This window comes from Osmia bicornis, chromosome 12 (assembly GCF_907164935.1).
Source record: "Osmia bicornis bicornis chromosome 12, iOsmBic2.1, whole genome shotgun sequence".
NCBI lineage: Eukaryota > Metazoa > Arthropoda > Insecta > Hymenoptera > Megachilidae > Osmia > Osmia bicornis.
Window position 1 is genome coordinate 5,309,477 of NC_060227.1, and position 26,088 is coordinate 5,335,564.

Sequence of the window (26,088 nt, forward strand, 5' to 3'; positions counted from 1 at the left end):
ACTTAACTCTTGTGTTTGTCATCCCTTTAGCACTTACTCACAATTTTTCAATGAATCCCGGAACAAAAATAAATCTGTTTAACAGACATAAGTACATCGCTTTTTTTTCACCGGTAGAAAAAGAGTGTTCGGTAAAAGATACGATCGATAACCACGAAGAGGCTTGCGATTAAAAGCGATGGGATCGACATTAAGATGATTGAGATATAACTGCTCCCATTCGGGGACCCTTCATTAAACGATCGCGACCAGCAAAACCGTGAAGAGAAAAACGTCCGATAAACGCGTTGCCTTCGTTTTCTTATTAATCAGAGCCCGTTGGCAAGGCCTAACATTGTAATTACATAATTACGCGCCGCGATGCGAGATAATGCTACGCTCTGGAACACGTTTCACCATCTTCTCCATCCTCCTTGTTATTCCATCGATGTATACATATATACACAATGTATGCTCGGGAGATTCGTGCAGCCAAGAAAAAAGAATGAAAGGAAAGTGGAGGATTGTTAGCTTCACTGAACGGAATATCACCGACTCTCGGAGCAATGGGTCCCTGATAAAAGATACTTCTGAGCTTTTACCCACGATCGCGTGCATTGGAACATTGCCAAAAATACTTTGGCTAGTTGGCTCGTCGCGACGAGAGCCGCTTCTTTAAATCTGTTAGAACACGACCGGTAGATATACCGTTTGCTTTTCGATAGAAATAGTTGCTCGAAGAATCATTTTCATAATCACAGCAAAGAATTCCAAATTATAGAAAATTTGAAGTTTGAAAATTAACGATTCCTATTCTTAATAGTTAGAGCTTCGATATGTCTTACTGCAAAGGATCTAGGATAGATTTTCAAAAAAAAAAAAAAATTGAAAAGATCATGAATAGATTAATTCGTGTACATGGTATGATTCTTGTAGCACAGGGTGTACAAGCAAGAAGCCAGAGCCGATACGATTAAACCCGGCGACCTTCTTTTTCTTCTCTTCCCCGCGGTTATATTAATTGGACGGCGCGGTTAACCGAGCGAGTAGCAGCACGCTCGCTTAGTCCTGGGCCCAATGGATGGCTAATGGATAAAGCGGACGAGTTATGCTAATAAGCGTGCAAAGGCACGCCAGAACGCATGCGCTCCGACTCATGAATATTCATCGCGCTATCTGATTACGTCACTGATTGCCGGTATTCGAAAGTGTTTGCTCGCCAAAGTTCCAGCCTGCGGTATCGTGCCGACCGATCATTCGCGACCTCCTCTTTTGTCTCTCGTTGGATAATTTTTGTCTCGATCGTCAAACAAGTTCGAATGATTTCGATGACAGAATCTAGCGAGACAATTAGTCATTCGAGCGCTATAAAGGCGTTGGAAGGTACATATTAGTCATCGAAACGGGCAACAAATGCTCGATGAATAGGTATTAAAAAATTCACCCTTTTATAGTCAAACGAGTGCCGACAGACGATGCGTCGCGACGGTGCTTCGTAATGATTGCAATTAACACTTCGAACGCTATACAAGAGTTAGAGGGTAGATATTAGCCATTGAACTGAATGACTAATGCTTGATAAATAGGTATGAAAAAATCCACCCTTTTAAAGTCATAAGCGAGTTCCAATAGGTTGCTATTCTAAATCCATCACTATTGGAAATGAAAAAAAAAGTATTACAATTGCGAGAAACAAATGAAGTAGTTTTGATGGGACAGATTCCAGGAACGACGAAAAGGCCAGGACCGATGGATAAATGATCTGTCCGTCGGCAGGGTGCGAAAATAGAAAATCCGATTGGCCGGTGCGAAAGAGAGCGGAACAAAAGCTTCATGCAGAATTCAGTGTCGTCGGCTTCTCTATAATCGGAGCCGAAGTATCGATCGGTTACCACCAGATACACCTGCTCGTGAAGCAAGGCTTTCCCCTGTGCTGCTTGTTACCTCCTCTCTCGCCCCCTTCTTCATCCCTTCTCACTCTCTCTCTCTCTCTCTCTCTCCTCTCTGTCACACCAATCCTGCCTCTTTCTCTCTCCCTCCCTCGGAGGAATTTCACCCAGGGCTAGCTTGTTAATCTCGCCCGCCGACATCGCCATCTTTACGGCGCCAGCCGGCAAGAGATCGTGGTCGATAGCAGAAAAGTCACGATAATACGTTATCATCGAGAAAAACTAAAGTACACTGGAATCTTCGAGACGTTCGAATTTCTACCCTTCTCTTTGGATTTCGAAATTTGCAAATTTTTTCAGGGCCATTAAGTTTAACGCTTTACCTATCAAATGTCTATTAATAGCCTCTTGGATACCATCAGTGGTTGACGAAATATTAATTAACAAAGCGTGGTTAAATACCATTTTGGTAAATCGTTCTAATTTGCTTTGCTGTTTGTCTGTTTCAGGTTTGCTTTGTTTGCGTTGTTTGCGTTCCCGAATTAGAGACGGTTTTTCGTTCGGCTCGGCTTGAACTGGTGCACGCGAAGAGGAAGCCGATGGTCGGCCGCACCTGGAGACGTTCCAAAAGACATTCGTTTGCGCGCCAAAATCGCCTGACACTGTCAACGCCAAGGTGAGTTGAAAAAAGCACAGACACAACCGTCTTTTATTTTCTTTCCTTCCTAAATAACACGCGGAATGCACTCGTCACCGACAGAAATCTCAAGACTTTTTTATCCGAACCCGCGCGAGATCAGTTTGGTAAGTCGAGGACATTGCAAAAACAGGGAAGATTTTAAAATTGCGATCAGAATCGGTAATTCTAGGACGTAGATTGCATACAACATAAGATCATCAAAATGTCAAGATCTAATCTAATGACATAAATGCTTGTCTTCTTACTAGGAACAGAGTCGCGAAGGTGATCGGAATTAGAATTGAATCGAAGGCGGTAATCGATTAATAGTTTTCCATAGAACACCTAGATCATGTTCGATGATCTCGAACCATCGTGACAGTACGCGATCGGTATGCTTTGGAGGAAACGATGATTTCATCGCGAGTTTTTGTAATTTCTGACACCATCCAGGTGTGTCACCAATGAAATTAGCATACATATTAGTAGACAGTCGGTGATTTTATTTTGTAAATGAATATCAATAGCGAATGCGTTAAATATTCCACGGTATTTGATCGACGAGAAGGAAATTCTAGAAACGCCATTGAAGTCTCTACGAGCAGCGATGTGCGAGTCGCTCGCTGAATGTTTCTAATTATTTTTTCCCATATTATCGCGATTGTGTCGTAACTAACATCCGTTGTCTATCGCATGCTTCCCATGTACCATGATAAATTGCCGAAGAAAACCGTCCCAGTAACCTAGGTTTTATAAGAAATACAGAAAATGCGATCTGCGTTAGCAGAAAATGGCCGAGAGGACCAAATTTTCGTGGTAAATTTAACAGTACGCATACCATCGAAAATATTTTAAAGGGTTCCAGATACCTAGAAGTTAAAAAAGTTTCCTTAAGACCTTTTGCATACCCTGATATTACAATAGCGAGCCACAGAAGACCCGTAATTTCGTTCTCGTAACTTCACGAAGCCGGTATTGTTCGCGAAAATTGTCATCCGGTCGGTCCGTATAATCAGTAATTTCCATTCTGATACCACGTGGACGTGCACATTTGTGTTTTCGGCTGTCCTGTCAACGACACCGACCACCGACAAGGGAGAGACATACGGAGGAGTGTAATCCTGCGACGATACGCGAGCCACGCTAGAGCGGAAGTCGAGAATGTGGGGCGGTGATGGGCCACTTCCGGTGGTCCCCGTGCACGACTGTAAAGCCAAGTCTCGTTCCTACTCTGTGACCACGATCGTACTTTGTCTGTCGGCGAAACCACAGACAGACCAGCAGACCGTCTGTCTCATCATTTCATTAAACGGTTACCATGCTCGGTGACACGTTGGTACCGGCTTCAGGGATGTCCCTCGGGACACCGTGAAACTGTCTATAATTAGCGTATCGAATTACCAGAAGATCGGACAGGACAGACGGTGTGTCTAAAGAAACCATCCCTATTTTATAAAAATGGAGATGAAAGGTTCTTTGGTAAATGGGGACTCAACTTTCGACTCGGAGATTTTTAAAAGAGACACTTTAAAACGCGTTAAAACTCTATTTCTTCTTTTCATTTTATTAATACGCATTTCCGTTTTTTCCCCCCCCATAAATTTACTTCATGAAATATGAAATTAAATTAAAATTGAGGTTCTCTTCATGGTCCGCCGTCCAAGAGTTTAACATTGAAATATATGAACTTATTCATTTATTATAAATGTGTGCAATTAACTCATCATTGTTGGTAACTAGATTAGAAATATTTTCGATTTAATCGGCAAGTGGGTGTTTTAATGTTTCACGGTTCGTTGACGAACTTCTTGTTGATTTACGATACTAAACGTTAAATGTTTTGCGGTATTCCAACTGGAACAGAGCAGGAGTTAACTAGCGTAACTAGCATAACTCGAAATGATTCTTTGAACATAATTTTCTGTATATTATATAATGTAAACAGTTCACGTTTCGACTGGATTAATCTGGGGAAATTCATAAGCAACCATAATCAGTCTTTAAATTCCTTTATTATTGACACGGTTTCACGCGTAAAACAAGACTTAAGCGGTGCATCGATGTTGCAACGGTCGTGAAACAATGCAGTATAACCAAGGAACTCGTAAAGATAAGTTCGGAAAGCCACGGATAAGGCAGAGCTTTGAAATTTACGCCATGATAAGAAATGGGTCTCGTATCACCGTTCTATTATGCCAGTCACGATTAATTGCCTTTACGTGTCTCCAAGGCTAGACGTTCAGCAAGAAACCAATATTCGTTTTAACATAGTCCGAATGAAAAGACTTAACACTTGCGATACAACATAGGTCACTGATGACCCACAGTGTTTATAATAATTTTAATAAATAAATCCTCTTTTTGTCATGAAAGTCGAATTCAAGGAGAATTGGTAGAAACTTCCTGAAAATGAATAAACGGCAAGTGTTTTGTCATCGCGGTAAAATTCAAAAAGGAACACCGGAACTGACGAGAAAAAAAGAAACGAACGAAACGGAACGAAAGCAAACGAAACGGAACGGAAGAGGACGAGACAAGCCGAAGGTTTCCGAGTCACGAGGTTGGAACGAGCGCGCCTCATTGCACGAGGAGGTCACGTGAGCGTCGGGTCACTTAACTCTCTGCTTCCCTCGCGTGTGCTTCGTTTCGGCTTTTCGGTATGCAGTCGAATCTATCCTCCTGTTCCCCGTGTCCCAGGGGAAACAGACAGAGAACGAACACAAATTCGATAAAAAGAAAAGAAAATTCGTCGATAGAAAAGGGACCCGTGAAAGAATCTTAAACAGTCCTTAATTAATTTCCTAGGTTCTTAATTACACCTTCATAATTTCATCATTTATTATTATTCAAAATGATGTCTGATCATTTATGACCCAAACCTACGAGAAACAGTTGGGTCAACAAGAGCTTAGCTTTATCATCCATGAAGTTATCTCATTAACCCTTCGTTGCATTACGATGCAAATCTTCTATCTCCTAAATTTCGTTAATCGAACTACAATCGAGATTTGCAATAATGATGATAGACATTAGATATTCTTAAAAGCAGGTACTCAAATTTTCACATGGAAAATATTATGAAAAATGAGTTAAACACCAGAGGACGAGAAAGAAAGTTCATCAAGGGTAAAAAGCCAGAAGAAAAAAGGGATGTGTGTTAGAGGTGAGAAAATGTGAAAGAAGGAACCTCTTGTCGCTAAACACGAAAGGGTAATTATAATCATCCCTCTTCCCTCCTGTTCCCTCCAGCTGCTCTTCCTTGTTCCGCTCTCCATCTATCTTTCTCTGTCGCTCTTATGGCACACTGATGGGGGCGCCACGGCCACGAGAGAGAGACACCGAGTACCACTCATAGGAGCGTAACAATGGCTTTCCATGCCGGCTCAACCAACCAGACGACCGACTGACGATCATGACGAATCGTTCCCCGTGGGATCAGCGGGATCCAACCAAACAGACTAGCTCTTGATTTTTCTGGAAGTTGTTCCACGAACGTCCGGTCCATTTTGAGACTGCGACCCTAGACGAGGGAAAAGTTCGGAAACACAGAACCTTAAGTTTATCAGTTTTTCAGAAATTGAACTGCTATAAAATAGGGAAATTGGTAAAGTAATATGAGTTAAGCTACAATCGAGTGTCTTTGTACTAAAATTTGCAAAGATTCCAAAGTGAAGTTAATCACTTTGGCCTGTGAACGTTTCAATTAAGGTGATCAGGCTGTTAATATTGGGATTGGACTTCAAGTTCAATGTGGTAAACTCAAGGTTCCTGCCATCGTTAATAGTAGTTAGTGTGTAAGGTCGTTAACTATAACATTCGATAATAATCGCGTAAACGCATGTACAGGTTGAAGAAAAATGATAGGCATTAAAAAGGAAAGAACCGGGAAAAATGTGGCCATAGAAGCCTCGATGAGAGATGCTTATCGCGCGAAAGAAGCCGCCTCATAGCGAAGGAGGAAGCCGTATTTTACGGCGATAATAACAACCGGTAATGCACAAACGTAACAGAATAAAGAATCTAAGAAATGTAAATCCCGACTGATACGCGTACTCTGGAAAAAATAGAATTTTCACGAGTTTCTTGCGGAACGAAGTACATTCGTCATTCGTAAGATTGATTAACACCCAGTGCATAAAATAGGAGTTACTATCTCTAGATAGCATTAGGTAAAAAAGAACAAAAGAACTAGCTATCTACTTTACAAAATGTTGCTCTGCGGTAAACGCAGTCTGGCATAAAATTATTCAATGTAAAAATGCAATACCGAAACACAATCGATGGTGAAGTTGGTACGACGGTATTTGCTTATCGATTCAGACTCGATATTGAACTGCAAAGGGTTAATTAACGCGACACGCTCGCGTGTGAAATCTCTTGAACACATTGCCCGATTTTTATCCTCGATACCACCGACTCTGTGTCATGGTTTTGAAAATGAAATTGGATTTAGAAAAGTTCTCTAAATTTCATGACATTTCTTTAGATATTACTTTTTTAATATTTGAACATTCGAACTTCGAATTTTAGCCAGTGGACTGTTTCGTAGGTCCGAGTCACGATTGATGCACACATCACTGTTCGAGGATAAAATTAAAGAAACTATTTAAAAAGATATTTTTAATACACATCCCTAAAAATCTCGATTTAAAGCCACTTCTTCATTTATCCACGTCTCATTGCAAACGAGCGATAGCTCACTGATTAAAGCACACTGTTATTTACATACGCTCCCGTCGTTCCAACGATTTCCATTCGATTAGCATTCGCGTTACCGCTCAAAGGCCTCCAGTCTCGACGAATATTATTAAAATACAACGGATGTAAAAAAGATGCGACTCACCGGTGCGATCGTTTCAGTGAAAAATGCATCATACGATCGACCAGTCATTTCTTAAATATGCGGCAAACAGAGGGAAAAATAATAAAAGCAGAATAGGTGAGTTGAAATCGATATTTTTCTGACCAGAAAACAAAAGCAAAAGCGAAAGTACAAAATATTGAATAATTGAGAGCGTCGGAAAATTGACTGCTTTGAAACGCAAAGCGCAGATTGTTAAGGGTATTATTCGCTGGTGTTTTAATGTCGCAAGGACTACGAATTCATGCTTTTTACACGACGCGTCATTCTTATTATTTACGGATACGTAGGTCACATTTGAGTCACGCTTTCATTAAAACGACCAAACGTTATGCTTCTCATGCAAATCACAGGTTTCTTCGATACGCTTATCTGGAAGACCAATATTGTAACAGAAAACGTTCCGCTTGAACTTTATCCTCTGATTATTGTTGCTTTGAAGGAACCTCGAGGTAATTGTGACGTTAATAAATGTCAAATTTAATCGAGGAATAATGCTGATCTCTTAAGACAGATTTTGCATTAAACTTTGCTAAGAATAAATAATCGATCCAATACCTAATTATCACTTGAACATAGATACAAATTTTAAGTGAAAAGTGATTTCTATTAAAAATCCACCAATTCCTCCAAAACAAAAATCAGTCTTATCGTACCAAGACAGAATAGATCCACGCTATAGTCTCGATCAGTGGATCCTGCTTCACGGAACCATACGGTCACGTGCGATAACGCGTCTCTGGTACACGTCGGCGCTGTAGATCCCGCAACGCGGACTCATCGCGCGCCTTCGGTGAAAGCGAGAAAGATAGAAGAGCAGCAGATGGACGAAGACAAGAATAACCTTGCTTTTATCGCGGTTCTCGAGTAGCGGAGCGAAGGAGACGGAAAACTCGCTGATGTAGACAGAGACGATCTTACGGGCGATGCAATGTTAACGACAAAATAAACGAGAAAATGAGAAGCGTATGTTACACGACGAGCTGATAAAGAGAACATCGCGTCGGAAAGAATGAGAGGAGAGACACGAGAGGGCTGGCAAAAGAAGCGAAGGTCTCTCCCGCCAGATAATACGCTCGCGAGCATACGTATTCGCGGATGCGTCGACTCTTCTCGTTCTCGTTATTAAGGGAAGAGAAGGAGAGAAACGCGAGAGGTGAATGCCGAAAGAAAGAGAAAGAGGGATCGGCGAAGTATGCCTCCTTTTTGCAACGCCCGGAGGCCAGACGCGCGCACCAAAGATGCACCGCGGTTCTACACTGTTTCCTAAACTTTCTAGTGGCTCTCGGTACTGCACGACCGGCTTGAAAACCGGACGATGCCGGTTCCAAGAGACCATTCTGGATCGCCGGCTGGAATTGGAACGGGCCATCAATGGATCACTTCTGATGTAAAAGAGATGTATGTTTTCGATTTGAATATTTAAACTTTTACTAATTATTTTTATAAATAGTTTGTACGTAATAAAACGTACGAGAATAGAGATTCTGATTGAAAAATGATTAACGTGTGAACACTCGATCCTAGAACAATATATATCGTTAAATCATGGAGTGTTCGCGTGTCAGGTTGTTGCACGCATCGAAAGAAAAACCTTTGTATCAGTACGAGAACGAGCGACCCACTAGAATCCCGCTACTCGGGTAAAGATAGAAACAGGAACGGAAAGAGAGTAATCAGAAGGGGGCACCAACCGGGTATCCAGCGAGGAGAGAAGGAGTAATGAGAGGTAGGGGTTAGATCTAGTAGCTTTTCATTCTCATACCAAACCCCAAATTCACTGGGGTTGAACAAACCATTGCAATAAACACCTATATCTACTTAGTGGTGACTGACCCTTGGCTTTCCGGACTTAAGGTATCGATACAGATTATCCTATGAATAGATCAAAGAATTTGTTAAACTGCAATTCGATGAGTAGATAAAGAAAGAAATAGAGAAACATGGGAGAGACGAAAGAGATCCACAAAAGAACCTCAAGAAGTATATCAAAATATAACAACCATATTTCAAAGAAATACTAATGTTCCAAAATCTTCTCCAAAACCACATCGTCTAATCGATCCTAAATCTTACAGTTGGCGCGAAAATGCAGCAACAACCGCGTGCAAACATCGCAGCACGCTGGAGATACAAATCGAGATCCAATAACGCGCGATTCCTGATAGCGGGAAGACGAAGGGGGTCTTTAGAAAGGAGAACGAACGTTTCGTTTCGTTGGCAAGGGGATGACGCGAAGAAAAGGACAGCAAGGAAAGAGGGAGAGGCAGACAGTGTAACAGAGAACAGAGAGAAAAGAGAAAGAGATAGGAGATCCCGTTGTCAGTAACACTCCCCGGTAGAATACGTAGGACCTCGAACTCTGCGGATCGATACGAGTTCCTGGTAGACTCGCGAAAGGGGGCTTCAGGAGGGGGGCTAGGGTGGCAGAAGAGCCGTACGAGGTGAGGGGATGGGTTGGCGGTAGTGTTTGTGGGGTGCGGGGGTGGACTGACACAGGGACGCCTCGGGGGTGTTTCCATGGTGACGGGAATTATCGTCCGGGGTGGGTGTAGGGTCTTCGTCTCTCTCCCTCTCTCATCATCCCCTTCTCGAGGTTTTTCCCTAAAACACACGCCGGTACGTGCCCTTTTTTCTCCTTCTTCCGGCTAAACTCCTGATTTTCGAACGCTTCCAAAAGGGTTGCCTTTTTTCTACCTCCATGGGGAGGGTTGGAAGAAACGACCAACTGATGAACGTTCAAGAAGCTTTTATAAGGTAAGGGAGTCGAAGAAGAAGAACACAGAAAGACTAGGTGCATCAGCGATTCGCTGGAAATGCGAATCCGGTGGTGTTGGTAATTCGTTGGGAACAGGTTCTCCTGTACAAAGAAAACAGGAGGACAAAATCATCGACATAAATTCACCCGCGAAAGAAGGGCGAATAATCCCTTTCGAGGTTGATGCAGATTCAGCTGGAGAAGGAATGGGAAAAAAGGAAAAGATCTGCGGGGTTGAGTGGCTAGGTCCTCGGTCAGTTGATTAATTCCTGATTTTTCTTGTCTAATTGATGTGTTAGGTGTAATAATTGAATACTCGGCAAGTGGTCAGTAAGATACACTGATTATAAAGGAAACTTTGTTTCAAGAGATTGTTTTAACATAGAGTACCTAATACTTTCTACAAAGGAATTCGCATGGAAACGAGTTTGGAAATTGCAAATGCATCATATATGCAACCTATTAACCTGTATGTACTCATCTAACTTCGAAATTAGATATCGAATTTCTACCATACCCATATTCAAAACTTACTCCTTAACTTATTATTAAGCAGAAAGGTGGCTTAAGCAGAAGCAACTTAATTTGCCTTTATTCATTAACCATATCCCAATTAACTAATGTCAAATTAGTCAAATTCGTAAGAAAATATTAGCGCATCAATATTTAATTTCAGAAATTGCAATAACACATCGCGTTCGAAAGAGTATCCAAATGGACCGACCATTGATCGACCAATCGAATTCCCCGGAAAATTAGCAATCGAACCGGTGGCCAGCGGGTGGTCTCGTAGAACGATCGAAACCGATGATCTCACCTCGAGATATCGATACTAACGGCGAGGTCGTCGAGTCTCGTGTCGTGGAAAGTTCCACTTGGCTCGAGAGAGGCAGGAAAGCTGCGCAGACGTGGTACGCGTAATCGTTCCTCCGCGCGCACACCCAAAACGCCTAATTTATATCTCCGCTTCTAATCAAGATATCGACAAAATTCCTCTTGCAATCAATTCTAGACCATTTCGCAGTTCTACGTTTTAAATTTCATCAAAATCGGTCCAGAAATATGGACGCTACGATGAATTTTAGGATTGCCGTTTCGTGAACAGTTTTCCTATGAAATGTCCATTTTCCTCGATAACTATCGATTCTGTCGTATTGTATATGACACATCGATGATTAACAATGATATTTATAAACGATATGTGTAATAGTATGATCAGAATAATGAGAAATTGATGAATTTTAAAGGGAGGCATTTTTAGAGTTACTGACGCAAGATTCATAAATTTGAACGAGTATATTTGAAACGATTAGACTGTGCTTAACAAGAGGCTGTTTATATTTAAGGAGGATGTAAATCATGGCGCAACGCGGGTTCTGTCCGCGAACAAAAGGAGGGTGTGGCGGATTTACGCGAGTTTACGGTTCGAAATCGAAAATAGAACGGCCCCATAAACGCCGCCACGCTCGCCAGCCACTAGGATACGTGAAATTTAACACGTAGAAAGTCCGTGAGTTTATCAATCACCGCACGAGCAATTCCGCGCGTGAAACTCTGTTCGGCGAGTATGCTCTCGCGCGAGTCCGTGCGAAACGGTGAAATTGATCGATACCGGTCGATTAGTCGATCGAACGAGGAACCTGGTTCATCAAGATATCTTTCAAGATGCTGTACAAATACAGTACCCGCTCGATAATTTTCTGCTTTCAAGAGTAGGCACTAGACCCAAATATTGTAAAGTGAAGGTTGGTCGGTGTTTCTCTTGGAGAAAGCGCAAAATACAAAGAAAAAGGAAAAGAAATCGTTCACAGAAAGGGGAGAAAAGACGAAAATCGAGGGTAGAAAATAGGCAACAGAGAAAGCAGTTTGAATTTGTAGTCGGTCTACCGCATTCGTGTCGGAACGAGTTTCGAGGGAAGGACCCAGAACCTGTGGCAAACTAACAAAATGGTAGGACCCATCAGGCCTGGTCAAAATCGAGCAACAAGTTGCAGACCGCCTCTGGCTCCTATAGGGTGTACTGAACATAAACCGCGAACCCCTAAGCTCCGCTAAGAAAACAGGAAAAATTTGCGGCAAGTGGTAAATCACTATTTCTAATCAACGTGTTAATAACATAGGTAATTAGCATACGAACAATTATTTACACACTGATCCACAGAAAACTTAGAATCCAAAGATATCGAAAGACTATCATTAACATCGTTTCGTCGAATAGTTCGACATTTACGCGTGTTGCATTGTATGGAAAGTAGGTCACGCGTTTTCGCTATCACCACGAGTCGTTAACGTTTTATCGTTTATCTAATTACCAGCATCATCTGTCGAGCGTGCATGGATGGAATTAATCGGTGATGTAGATTCGATTGAAAATGCGAAATCGGGCATCCGCTGACACTCTTTCATACGCGAATTACGCGACAGTCTAATGTAATTAAATGATAATTGTGCCTATTAATCGAGCGTGAGTAAAGCGCTATTGCTGCGAAATTCGTACGATTTTTTGTAGGGATTAGGTTAAATAAAGAAAAAAGACTGATAGGTAATTTATCTAATAAAAATTTGGGCATTTTATTAAGGATCTCTTTAATTACAGAAATTTATAAAAAACAAATCCTTCAAGACGATGAGATGTCAGTTTGTAATAAAATGGCGATGCTTCGAGTTTAAAATCATCTTCATCCTGTTCCTTCTTTTTAACGTTTCTGAAAGATAGAAATTTCCAACTGTTACAACTTAGTCTTTCTACATTTTAGAAGGTGAAGAAAATAATATAATTTTTTGACTTACCATACATCGATTTTTTCATTCTTTGTTCAACTTACCATGTATAGGTCTCCATTTTGTACTTTCAGTTTCTTTGAACGAAAATTTGTGATCATAACTACGAGAATTCAGCTTCCTAGCCTTTGTAACTTCGTTTAAATACGCCTTTTTAGAAGATGAAAAATTGGGAAAACTAAGATTTGTAGATCAGAACCTCCCCTTAATCGACAGAGACTCGTTCGAGCTTTGGAGAGGTGTCCCATGCGTACGTGGGAGTCGCGGAGACGAGTTCGCGCGATAACACGGGGCTGATAATGCGACGACGTACGATCGTAAGTCGCGTCGCACACCTATACGTGTACATCCGCAACACGCTTGTACACACAAGGCGCGGTGCGTCGCTCCGTATAAAGAGCGGTGCATTGCGCCAAGCCTGTGCGCCAGTGAATTAATAATCGAACTTACGTGGGTTGCAGCTCGTCTACCGGGTGTCTACGCTCATCGACGAAACGAGACATTGTTTGCTTGAAGAACCGCCTAAAAACAGAGAAAAATAATATTGTAAAATTAACTGGAGCCTTCGTTACTTATTATGTGTCATAGGAAATTTAAATTATCATAAGAAATTAGGGAGGTGAAGCTTCTAGGTTTTATTATAAATCGCAAAGAATTTCAGTGCTAAATGAAAATAGCAAATAGATTGGTTTTACACTGACTTTTAGCTTTCAACTCTGGAAAATTATCCAGAAATTGCATTGTCGTGGTATAAGGTTGATCTCGAGGGTGATAAATAAGGGTTGATAAGAAAACACCTCCTATAAACCTTCTTTTATGAATGCAACTCACGATACCTTATTAATATGAACAACGAAGGTTGTTTTTACTAAAAGTTTGAGAATAGAAACATGGACAAAATGGAACAGTTTCTGTACAGAAACATAATGAGCTTCGTTAAAAGTAATTATTACAGAAAATCAATGATTAACCACTGCAAATAAGAGCACAACAACGTTCGAAAAGCTTTCGCAAACTATGCCGCTTTCTAAACGAGGATCCCTCGCACGATGCACGAATAGTTGCAAATTAGTTAAACTACCGCTTCTCCTACATCCAGATGTTATATCCGCAATGTTGGCGGAAGTTAACTTATCCGAATCGAAGAAACTTTATCACTGAACTAGGTAGAACGTTAATATTCGTGTAACTAATTTATCATCTTACATTACAGAACTTTGATTTAACCTGATTCTGTTCTTTTAATTCTGACTTAAATCTGTTTGCAATTTTATGACTAATCAAGGTTAACATACTTACTGAAATTTTGTCTATGACATTTTAAAAAGGAAATAAATCTAGTATTCTAAGAAACTCTGCTAAAAACAAAAAGAAACTCGATCTATGCCTCGAAAACGTGTTGGAATAGGTCTCTACCGCTCTAACTTTAATTATCATTTAACTCAGAAACTACCCATCTAATAACAATGAAATATATATGTATTTTCATGACAAATGGTAAGGAGTAATATGCAAAAGGTTTTATCTCGATATCTTCATTCGTTCTCGAGATATTAAATGGTCCTTTTTTCCAACCACGATATCGCTCGGAACTTAGTTCTGGTTTCAATGGAAGCAAGGCGCATGCGTGCGCGCCGAAACTACTCCAATGATTATCCTACTATAAACTATATATTTTTGGACCTGAACACCTTACTATTTGATATAACAATTAACCTCATAATTATGCATCATAATTTATGGATTATTTACGATTTCTGTTTTTTGCAGAATAATGCATTACATTGGTGTCAATTGGTCCTCGCAATCGATATTTTTGACTAGAAGGTTTAAATATAGCTCATAAGGTGCTAAAAATTGACAAGGTATCTGTTTCTTTATGCAACTAACTCTGTATTATTACCATATTCAAACGTAACCTATTTCAATTGCTATTTCGCGCTCGAGCAGATACATCATCTCTTTTTAAGTCCAAATTGCGGAGGTAGTTACAACACTACAATGGAATGCTATGCATTACAGAAGTTGTATTTTTCTTTTCAAAGATTCATAATCCATCTAAGGAATAGCAAATTTTAGCAACGATGAATGCAAACGCCTTAAGCTACATATTTGAGGGACTCCGATATTTTTAGACTTGTCACCAATTCTTATTACAAGCCTTTAATATCTATATGCTGATGTAAAATTTTGAATTACGAATCTTCTATTGCTTTTAAAATTTGATTTGAGGTCTAAACTAATCAGAACAGACTTAATTCCGAATATTCTAAATGGTGAAAGGCCACGTCCACTACTAAATCTAAGAGTAGCAATTTCTAATAACATATAGACAGCAAACTTAAAATTTCAGGAATCAAAGATTCTACAAAACGTGAGGCCGTCAATGCCCCCTTTTCTTTGTTCTTCCTTTAATTGTACAAAGGCCCACAATGTAACATTCGATTTAGATACAGGAAGGACGTGCCACGCCCTATTTTCGACATTGCGGTATCCGCGATGGACGGCCCGCATAATGAGAAACACGAATCACTGGCCTCATCGTTCTGCTATATCTCTGGTCGCGTGTGCTACAACTTGGCGCGCGTTTCCTCTTATTTATCGCCTTCTTCTGCAACTTTAATTAACTCGCCGCCATCACTTGATCATTACACTGGTTCTAAGTACTTGTTTTTATAAATTTTACGTGTTTTCTCGTTCGCATCATAAACACGGATCTTATACCAGTTAGGACATAAATCCTTACTAAAGCTTGATGCATTGGCGCAAGCCACGTCGGATATTAAAATGGACGCAAGTTCCAAATTTAGCATATCAAGATCTTTCGAAATTTGATACATTGCGTTGAATATATCTATGAGTGACAATCGACAGATGGGTCACTTTTAATTACTATTCTGCTCATATGTGCGTACAAATAAGACTCGTTACGTAATCAATATCAAAGGCTAAAATTACAATGGAACCGAATAGCTCGGTAGCCGTAGATCATTTAGCTCGAACGAAGTCCTAAAGGAGGTATTAAGGAGATTAAGGAGGTTGCATTAAAGCCGCGAACCCAACAGCTACGATGACAAAGAACAAAGGAGAGCATTGCTTGTACGCGGGGTAAAGAAAGAGGAGAAAAGGAGGGGACATGGCACAAGCTGCGTACCCGCAGCACGCCATCTACATCGGCTTTGTGTATTCCATGGTTGCGCAATATCGCGCCGCTCAAGAAAGTCGCCCAACGTGCCACGCAAAGCTTCTATTTTTTTGATGCATCGCCCGGCGAAACGCTTTTACACGGCAATTGATCGAGCCTCAAAGCCCGGCGAACATCATCGGGATCGGATGGAGAAGGGAGAAAAAGGAAGTCGCAAAAGAGGGTACGTTACTCCCATCCCGCTGGCAACCCGTCGGAGTAAGGGTACGACGGTCGTAAGGCCAAAGCGAGTTGGATTACAAACATTACGGGTTAAAGGGAGAAGGGAGGCAGGGATGTAGGAAGGGAGGAACGGAAGCATAGACAAAGAAAGGAAGAAAGGGGAAAGGTGCACGCGATGAGAGACACCGAAGGGTGGGGAAAAAGCAAAGGAGAGAAGATCGGTCTCCGTGCACGGAACGTAGTGGTTATAAAGAGAAGCGGCATCGCTGCACGGCTACTTGCCTCTCCAGGGCCAGGATATTTCAATACCGACGGTGGTCGGCCACCGCCGACGTGGCTTGCGAAGAGGGGAAATGCTTGTGACGATGTTCCGCTCGTATATATGTAAATTGTATATATGTACTCTGCCCCTCTCGTCGCCCCCTCACCCACGTGCCCGCCCTACGGGTGCACACACGATAATATATACACGACTTTACACACCCGTGGGCGTTCAAGAGAGAGCGAGATAAATATATATATATGACCGATGGCACACGGTAGCGGTAACGCTATTCGGGTTTCCCTGCACGAGGGGAAGAACGACATAGAGGGAGGGGAGAGTTAGTCTGTCTCTGTTTCGCGACACACACAGAGGGGGAAAGTTGCGGCAAAACGGAAAGGCTGGCGTCGCGGGGAATGCAGGGACGCGCGCGGTACGACGACGGGGACCTCGAACCGAACACCCGTCTACCGACCGATTGTTCGTGAGCCCGCCTTCTCGACGAGTCGAGGGGAACGGACGGTGGGCTGTGCCACCGTTCGATTGGTCGCCCCGTTCGGCGAGGTTAGCTGCGTTGGTGGCGCCTCGAGAAACCCACCAATCGAGCCCCACCGTCCTGGCTTTTTTATCCTGCTATTTACGCCGAAGGACGGAGAAGAGCTGTCTCCCCCATCTAACTCTCTCGCTCGTTTTCTATCCCTCTCCTTTTCCTTCGCTCCACTGCTCTCCCTGTGTGTTTCGTCGGCACGGGAGAGGACACTCTCGTTTCGGGATCCGTTGAGGTTGCACACGTTTTCACGAACAGAGCGCCGCCCGTATACTGCGACGCGCTCTATTCTACGTAGTTTTTCTTCGATACCGTGTACACCGTGATAGAGAGTTACATTTTTCGACGGTTAACCCGTTCCTAGCCTCTGTTTACTGTTAAAACTCATCCGTACACTAGACGGTTGATGCGGTGCGCTAGTGTTGTGTAGTATGTGACAGTACGTCGTAAGAGGATACAGTGTTGCCAGATCGTGGGCGCGAATACACCGCAAGAGCGGTACACCTCGATTCGCAAGAATTTTCTTTGAAAAATCGTGAGTGCATCGGTGAAGAGTGAAGGCATACGGTGTGTTTAGTTGATTACGGTAAATGGTATGCGTTAGGTGGACATTGTGAATTCTCAAGTTTATCGGTAATACGCCAGTGACATTTGGAGCGGTACTATCGATGAAATAGAGTTGGCAACGTCGCATCGACTGGTCTCGCACACAAATACAGGGATACACACGTACCTAGAAGGGAACTTGGGGTGGCTGGCTAGCAGGCAGGCAGGCGGCAGGCAAACAGGCAGGCAGGCAGCTTTCTTGTTCCGAGGACGGCGCTCCTGGTCGCGCCGTCTCTCTTTTCTACCTCCATTGCGCTTGCTCTTCTCTCCCTTTTCTTCCCTGCCCTCCTCGTCCTCGGTCACTCAATCACACTCTCCTTCTTTTGCTTTACCATCTCTTTCTCTCTCACCCGTGTGCGGCGCACGTACCGTTGAGAACTTCTCCCTTCCCCTTTGATACTCTTTCTCTACCGTTTTATCCCTTCCCCTCCTAACCTCGAGCGGGTCGGGCGAGTCCACTAAGCTTGCGAGGGGAGTTCGGCAGACCTCGGCTCTAGTCGGCCTCGATCCGCAGAATGTGCTAGACGCTGTGACTCGATTGCTCCAATTTTCAATTAATCGTATACAGATTGGCTGTCCAGTGTTTACGAGGCTCGAAAACGTCTCACCGCGTTACTTTCGTGGATTCACAAGTTTCCAGTGCCTGTATCAACGTTACTTTTCACCATCAGTTTGAGACGCACTCGACCAGCGTATATCCGTACGACGGCCATGTTTGGTGTTTACGAGGTGAGGGGGAACTGCTGACGTCACGAGCCCCGATCTTACACGAAGGGAGCAGCAGCACCAGCAGAAGCAGAAAACGTGTTGCCGGCCAACACGGACACCCGACCTTCCATTGCTTCCAACGATTATCAGAAAAAGGATCAAATAATACCCGTTCGAGTTTCTACCGTGGCTACTCGACGCGTATACGTACGCGTTATTATTGTGCAGTGAACACACGAGGAAGAAATCCGCGGCGCGCAAACTGTGCCGCCTAAAATTCCCTTCCCGATGGGACGTGCGTGTACTCCGACTTCGCTCGTGTTCGCCGGTCTTGCCGCGACTACTGGCCTTTCAAAAAACATTCGGCGCATTGCCGCCTCGCCGCTGAAATAGCAGCCACTCTAATCATCGTCGGTCGACACCGATCAGTGCGGAAAACATCGAGCGATGCCGAGTGATCTCGTATACGAGACAACACGTGCCGCATCTTCCTTTACATGATTCTAATGAAAAATGTTTAACACATCCAGGATGCGATCGAATTGATCGCTCCATTTTTTTAAATAGAATAACACGTGCTCGTAATTTCATATGCACTGTGTAACACCCTTCACATGCCGATACACCGCTCTTACGAATTCAGTGAAATCAGAGCCTGCATTCCCTTTGCCGATACGACATTCGTCACAGTTCCTTTAGTTCTGTTTACGTATGTCATCCAAATCGAATTAGGGCCCGATTCGTGCCGATAGTCAGTGTCGGTACATATGGTGTTACATTACTCGGTGTGGTTTCTCAGTGACACACATCACTATCTCGTTGGATATATTTACTCCTTTCATACAAGTCTGTCGAGCAAGGATTAAAAACATCATGGATCTAGGTGACAGAGTTTATGCTGCGGAACGGATTATGAAGAAGAGGGAAAAGCGGGTAAGTGAGAGAATTGGGTGCCACCAGATAGCGCCACCACATGGAATCTGTTTGTCTATGCGCCGTTGCCGTTTTCTCCCCTCCACCACGACAATCTTTCTCTTTCCCACCTATCCCGACAATTCTGCTGCCCCTCCCGGTACCGATTTCTATCGCACACGATGCTCTCGATATATCTCGTCAAACACGAACAGTCAGGTTTCAAACTTTCTTTCATAATTTACAAGTTTCGATAGGTATGTTCATTCTAGAAATTCATTGTAAACGCGTTAATTCATCTCTGAAAGAATTATTTGTCTTTTTTATGCAAAAATTGACGCGTTTTCACCGCATGCCGGTGATGATCATCGAATGTAGCTGGGTAACGACGCGTGTCGAGAGGCTGGCAACGTTGTAAATCGACATAAAACATGCGAAACTTGTCAGCTGCGACCGGCTCATGCGCTATTAAAGCAAACGCGTGTCCTATACCTGCACAGTTATGTCATTGTTTTCCAACTGTCACACTGGCTGCGCACCACGACCGGTCGGCACGCTTTCGTTCGTTGGCCGACGGCCAATAGGTGAGCTTCTACGAGGCGGCTCTCGTGGAAGTCAACGCCGCCCGTTTTATCGACCGTACCGGCTGTGCCGGACGGATTCGAAAATCCGCTGTTTGACGCAGACGCGCGAAACGGATCTTTGCGATCGCCGGCTAAATTTTCACGTCGTGTTTCTTAAAACCGACTGGCGCCAACGTTCTTTCCCATTCGTGACAGCGCTGGCTTTACGACGGAGGTCGCCGGTAGATCGTAGGAAACCAATCATTTTTTAATCTATAAAAGCATTTCAGAAGCTCCTGAACGCAGTTGTTTGTAAAATTATATTAAAAAAGATGAAACATTGTTTTCATTCATTCGTTACCTCTGTATTTTCCATAAGTTTGACATATGGAAATCCTCCCCAAATCCCCGGGAAATTTGAATTTGATTAAAGTACGTATGGAAAATTTGAACGTCCCTTGTTATAAAAAGATTTAAAAAAGTTCTACAATGTTGGAAATAGTTTTATATAGATAAACTTGATTTTCTTCGCGTTCTATTTTACTTACCTATCGTCGATTAGTATGTATCCATAGAATTCGAATATTTGTTATCTTAATTCCATGATATCCGTGTCATATGCATCTAGGAATAGTGTAATTTACATTGCGCTATTCCTGAAGCATAGTTCGTTACGAGAATCTTCTGAATTTTGAACAGGTGTTCGAACTCTTCCTCCATCTTTAAGTGTCTTGTACCGGAAGTAAGGGGATGAATTTGTAGATGAAGCGATACGATTCTCGCAGTTGGAATAATCTTCATAACTTTCGAATACTATTTGTTGCGTACAATAAATGGCGCGAAACTCATTGTTAAGCTGTATTACGAATTTTTATGAATAAATTGTCGTTCTTTTCTTTACAGGGTAAGGTAGAATACTTCGTGAAGTGGAAAGGATGGAGTAAAAAGTAAGTACAAGATAATAATTGGTAGAATTTTTATTAAGTTTCATTCGAACAAATCACTAATATAATTGTCTTTATTTTCAGATATAACACGTGGGAACCGGAAGAGAACATTTTAGACGTTAGGTTAATCGAATTATACGAGGAGAGTCAAAAAAATGGCGAGGATGTTATTTCGGTGCCCATAGTACCCCCGAGGAGACCCAGGCGGAGGGACACCAGATACAGTGTAAATATTCATATCTTATTAATAATAAATATTATTGAAAATTTGCGTATTGAATATTAAAGCTCGGTTATATATCGACACCGGTTCGATTCTCCAGAATTTAAAGAATCTTTGAATACGCAGGAACAAGTTCTAGAGAATTTAGTGGTCGAAGAAGAGCCTGGCGGGGACGAGAGAGTCGGGGAAGATAGTCAAGACGAGTCGACAACGGGTAGTACCTCGGCTCGTCGCTTGAATCCCGTTGCACCTGACGAGGACACGCTTCCGAGTTCCCTCGATGGACACGAATCACCAACAGCTCCAGAATTGTCCGCGTCCGCGTTCAGCGTCGACTCGGACAGTTCCAACAGCAGCGTGGACAGTCCTCTGTTGCCAAGGAGAGAACCGACGGGTACGAAGAGGAAAGCCGAGGTTCTCAGCAAGGAATCAGGGAAAATCGGTGTTACTATCACTACCAGCAGTCCTAGCAGCGGTAGCGGAAGTCCTCCACCCAACAAAATCCCTCGGTTGTTACCTCTGAATAGCAGTCTAACGTCACCTTCTTGCCACGTAAGTATCTTCTCGAGGACACGTTAATCTGTACAATAAGAATATATACTAATCAGGTTATTCTCAATCTGTTTCAGAGCCACAAAGTTAACGGTAGGAGGCCGTCATCGTCGAGCGTGAAATCCACACCGGAGGAACCGCTACCAGCAGTGCCGACAACACCGGCTCCAGCTGTGCAAGAGAAAAAGCGTGCCGAAGCCGACGTACCTCACGGTCCTCCACCCTCGTTGCCTCGCGCGCCACCGACACCTCTGTCTCCTCAGATAGACACACCTCTGGAACAGCCTGCTAAAAAGAGGCAACACTTGCCGGAACAAAAACAGGAGAAATCCAACGGGGCTGTGACGTTAGACACGAACGGTCACAAGTCGCCCAGTCCCACAGACTCTTACACCAACAACAACAGGTTACCCACTGTTGTGAACGGACATCATAGTCATAATAATAACAGTCATAACAATAACAACAACAATAATAATACCAATAATAATAACAACAATAATACCAATAATAATAACACGCCTAGTGTGAAGCAAACGGAGATCACTAAGTCCGACGTGTACGTCCCTCTCTCCAGCCCTGGCACGGACTACTGGCACGCGAGGAATCCAGTCGCCGATCAGGTGTTCATCACAGACGTCACGGTGAATCTTAAAACCGTTACCATCAGGGAGTGCAAGACTGAGAAAGGATTCTTCCGGGAAAGGGATCCTAAGAGCGATATCTATTAATCGACCTTCTGATAAGGGACGTTTTAATATGTGAATTCTAATATCGAGAGAAAAAAAACCCACAATTTTTGTATATATAAATTATTTTCACACGTTCAGTGTTAAGTCGAGTATGTATTGACGGTATCGAAGATATATGGAAATCCGTTTCTTAAGGGACGATTAGATTGCGACGGATCGAACGATGTAATAATTTACTGAAGGTTCTGGCAATCGTACGCGTTCTGAATTCGAAGTTCTAAGAACTTTTACAAAATTCATGAATGGAGGTAAGAAGGAATTATACATGGGTCAGTTTAACTTGTTAAACAGATAGATACGCGGTTAAACGAACGATCAAAGATAGTAAGACTATCGTTGGTAACGATACGTCGTCAAGTCACTGTCACACGTTGTGATACACATACACACATACAGTTTGTACATTTTAAAAGCGCTTGATAGACGTACACAATTTTGTGCTAAGAGAAAGATCTGATACAACCTTTTTGAGAGTAAGTCATTTTTCTCGATAATTGCATTTCCGCTTCTATTTAGAAATTGTGCAAAATGGAGGACACGGTGTGTAAATTAGTTCATTTGAAATTTTACTATGATAAAATAGTACACAGATCTGGAAGAAGAAAATATTTTTCTAATTCGTTTTTAGAATATCGGCGCGGCTTCGTAGAAGCTATTTAAAAGGGAAAAAAGGAAAAAAAAGTTTTCAAGTATAGAACGAAACTAATATACTATCTCGACAACGTATTTCTCAGCATTAATGATATTATTATATTTACCGGTAAATATTTACTTTATTCGTTTTTTTCCTGTTTTTTCTCTTTTTCTTTTTTTACTTAGAATAATATCGTATCACAAAAAGGTGTATCATTCGTTTCGTAGATTTTAGATTCGTTTAGAAAACACACATTCATGTTCGTTTATTTCCGGTTGTTGTAGCATCGCACAGTTCAATGCACAGTTTAATTAGAAGGAGTTATGTATATTTGTTATAAACAATATTGTACGCAATGATTTTTTTTAATGCGTTCTATATTATTGGTTTTCGTTGCATATCAAGTTCGTGTTGTTTAATGATGTTAACTGTTGCATTTTCTTTTTTACAAATGCCGTCAAATGTGTTTTTTCGTTTTCTTTTTAGGACTGATTAAAAACACATAATGTTTCGCGCGCGATTCAATTCCAGAGGAACGTTTATCCATATCCCGAGATCAGCGTTCATTATCATTTCTTTGAATGAGTTTTATTAACTGAATAACATGTTCCTATCTTGAACGATCATGTTGTGTAGTAACAATCGGGTACAACAAGTAAATTTTAATGTAAACGAACATCGCAAACTCGAGCATCGTTTTCTTTTTTTTTTTTGTTTTTAATATATATACATATATATATAATTTTAAAACGACTTCGCACCGTACCAGTTTCGCGTGTGCACCCTCTTTCAAGAACCAGTAAATCCGTGATATAGTGAAATAATGTAAGCGTAAAACTTAATGAGAAGAAACGCATATACGTTGCTTATTTATTGTAACTAATATAAAAATTTTTAGGTTTTTACATTCTTAGTATAGAGTATATTTCTTAGACAATGTACGCAATGCGTCCCTGTTCAACAAACTCTATTATCCTTTTAATTTAATGTTAGATTAAAAGATTTAAAGAAAAAGCGACACTTTTAAAAATTAATCAGTGTTCTTTTTTTGTATAAATTCGTGAAAAAGACAGAGCGATTGAGATGATTTATCTTTTTTAATGAAAAACAATAATGGGGCTATTTGTGTACAATTAGATCACGATTCCTTGCAAAACGATGATTGCACAGGATTCCAATAAACGTTTAAATTGTTGTAATGTAACACTGTGTATATTGACAAGAGGATATTCTGTACAAATTGTACATAGAGACTCACGTTATATATGTAATGATAACGGAAACGAGAGGTGAAAGAAAAAGTCGCGTAGCTTTAGACGTTTCAGTAATAAATTTATGTAAATAGAACAGAGATGCGAAAGAAAAACCCCCCATTTAAGTTGTAAATGTAATTAAATCGCAACAGCAAGTCTAGAGGAGATCCTTTTTAGCTTTAGAATTATTTGAGATAGACTGTGCGCGTACCTTCGACATTGTTTCTGTACTTATAAATATTCAGACTACTTATACGATTAAAAAACCACTCACAGACGGAGAGAAAATGAAAGATAATCCAGCGCTTAAGCAGGCATATACGATATGTGAACCCCGGTAGTACCAAATTCAACGGTAATTTTAGTTCTGTCTGGTACAGATTCCTTATATTTCAATAAAATCTTTAATTGAATTTTCGTCCGATTGTGCTAATTTTTCCCAATCACTTAAAATTGTGTATGATAAAAGGAAGTTTTATGCAATTGAAATTAACATGACCTGTACCTAAAGTGTCTTCATGGTATCCTAACAAACTGTGCTCACGGGGCTCAACGCTGTATCACTGCGCCCACTTACATCTCTGCATTCCATACATCCCTGAATTCTTTATATCCATGCATCTCTTATATCAGTTCATTATCTACATCTGTGTATCCCTTTCATCCCTGCATCACGTACATTCCTGTATCCATTACATCACTGAATGTTTTACATGCCTGGATCCTTTACATCTCTGCCTTCCTCACATCCCTATATCTCTTCCACCCGTGCATTCCTTACATCCCTGCATTCCTCACATCCCTCCATAACGTACATCCCTGCATTCCTCACATCCCTCCATCACGTACATCCCTGCATTCCTCACATTCATACATTCCTTATATCTCTGCATTCCTTACACCCATACACTCCTTACATCCCTGCATTCCTCACATCCATACATTCCTTATATCTCTGCATTCCTCACATCCATACATTCCTTACATCCCTGTAACCCTTATAATAAATACAATATATATAACAAAAACTAGTTCCTGCAAAGGTAAGTAAAGGTAAGTAACTTTTTTCGAAAAAAAAAACAAAAAAAAAAACAGCGCCCTCTAGTGGCCGAAAAAGGAACTAAAGTACGAATAAATTTAGCGCCATCTGGTTTTAGAAAAAGGAACTAAATCACGCTGAAATTTTGGCCCTCTGGCGGCAAAAATGTGAACTAAAATTTCGACCTCCGATCAGCGCCATCTGGTTTTAGAAAAAGGAACTAAATCACGCTGAAATTTTGGCCCTCTGGCGGCAAAAATGTGAACTAAAATTTCGACCTCCGATCAGCGCCATCTGGTTTTAGAAAAAGGAACTAAATCATGCTGAAATTTTGGCCCTCTAGCGGCAAAAATGTGAACTAAAATTTCGACCTCCGATCAGCGCCATCTGGTTTTAGAAAAAGGAACTAAATCATGCTGAAATTTTGGCCCTCTGGCGGCAAAAATGTGAACTAAAATTTCGACCTCCGATCAGCGCCATCTGGTTTTAGAAAAAGGAACTAAATCATGCTGAAATTTTGGCCCTCTGGCGGCAAAAATGCGAACTAAAATTTCGACGTCGGGTCAGCGCCCTCTGGCGGCAAAAAAAGGAACTAAATTTGTAATAATTTGTTACTCAAAAAGAACTTACAGCTCCGTAAGGGATGCAAGGATTGCAGGAATATAAGGGATGCTGAGATGTAAAGGGTGCAGGGATGTACAGGATATAGGGATGTATAAGGTGCAGGGATGTACAGAATATAGGGATGTAAAGAGTGCAGGGATGTACAGGATATA

At 41.7% G+C, this 26,088-nt stretch overlaps 1 protein-coding gene and 2 long non-coding RNA genes across 5 annotated transcripts in view; 2 read left to right on the forward strand and 1 right to left on the reverse strand.

Moving 5' to 3' along the window:
- LOC114873975 overlaps positions 1-2,527 on the forward strand; it is a 103,268-nt gene extending 100,741 nt beyond the window's left edge. Inside the window, exon 4 of the long non-coding RNA XR_003789023.2 lies at positions 2,378-2,527. This is a non-coding gene — a long non-coding RNA (uncharacterized LOC114873975). The remainder of the gene's footprint in view (positions 1-2,377) is intronic.
- The window catches only part of LOC114873974, a 42,690-nt gene extending 24,785 nt beyond the window's left edge, over positions 1-17,905 (reverse strand). Inside the window, exons 1-3 of one of the 3 annotated variants that reach the window (XR_003789021.2) lie at positions 17,857-17,905; positions 12,957-13,469; positions 12,710-12,871 (exon numbers count right to left, since the gene is read on the reverse strand). This is a non-coding gene — a long non-coding RNA (uncharacterized LOC114873974). Of the gene's footprint in view, positions 1-12,709; positions 13,470-17,856 lie in introns of those variants that run through there. The other 2 variants (XR_003789020.2, XR_003789019.2) reach the window with 2 other exon arrangements.
- On the forward strand, positions 17,191-24,686 carry LOC114873969 (polycomb group protein Pc-like). Its single transcript, XM_029182786.2, has 5 exons — positions 17,191-19,370; positions 20,816-20,859; positions 20,941-21,085; positions 21,209-21,634; positions 21,712-24,686. The coding sequence occupies exons 1-5, from the start codon at positions 19,311-19,313 to the stop codon at positions 22,363-22,365; spliced, it is 1,329 nt and encodes a 442-aa protein (XP_029038619.1). The 5' UTR covers positions 17,191-19,310; the 3' UTR covers positions 22,366-24,686.
- Positions 24,687-26,088: the final 1,402 nt, after the last annotated feature.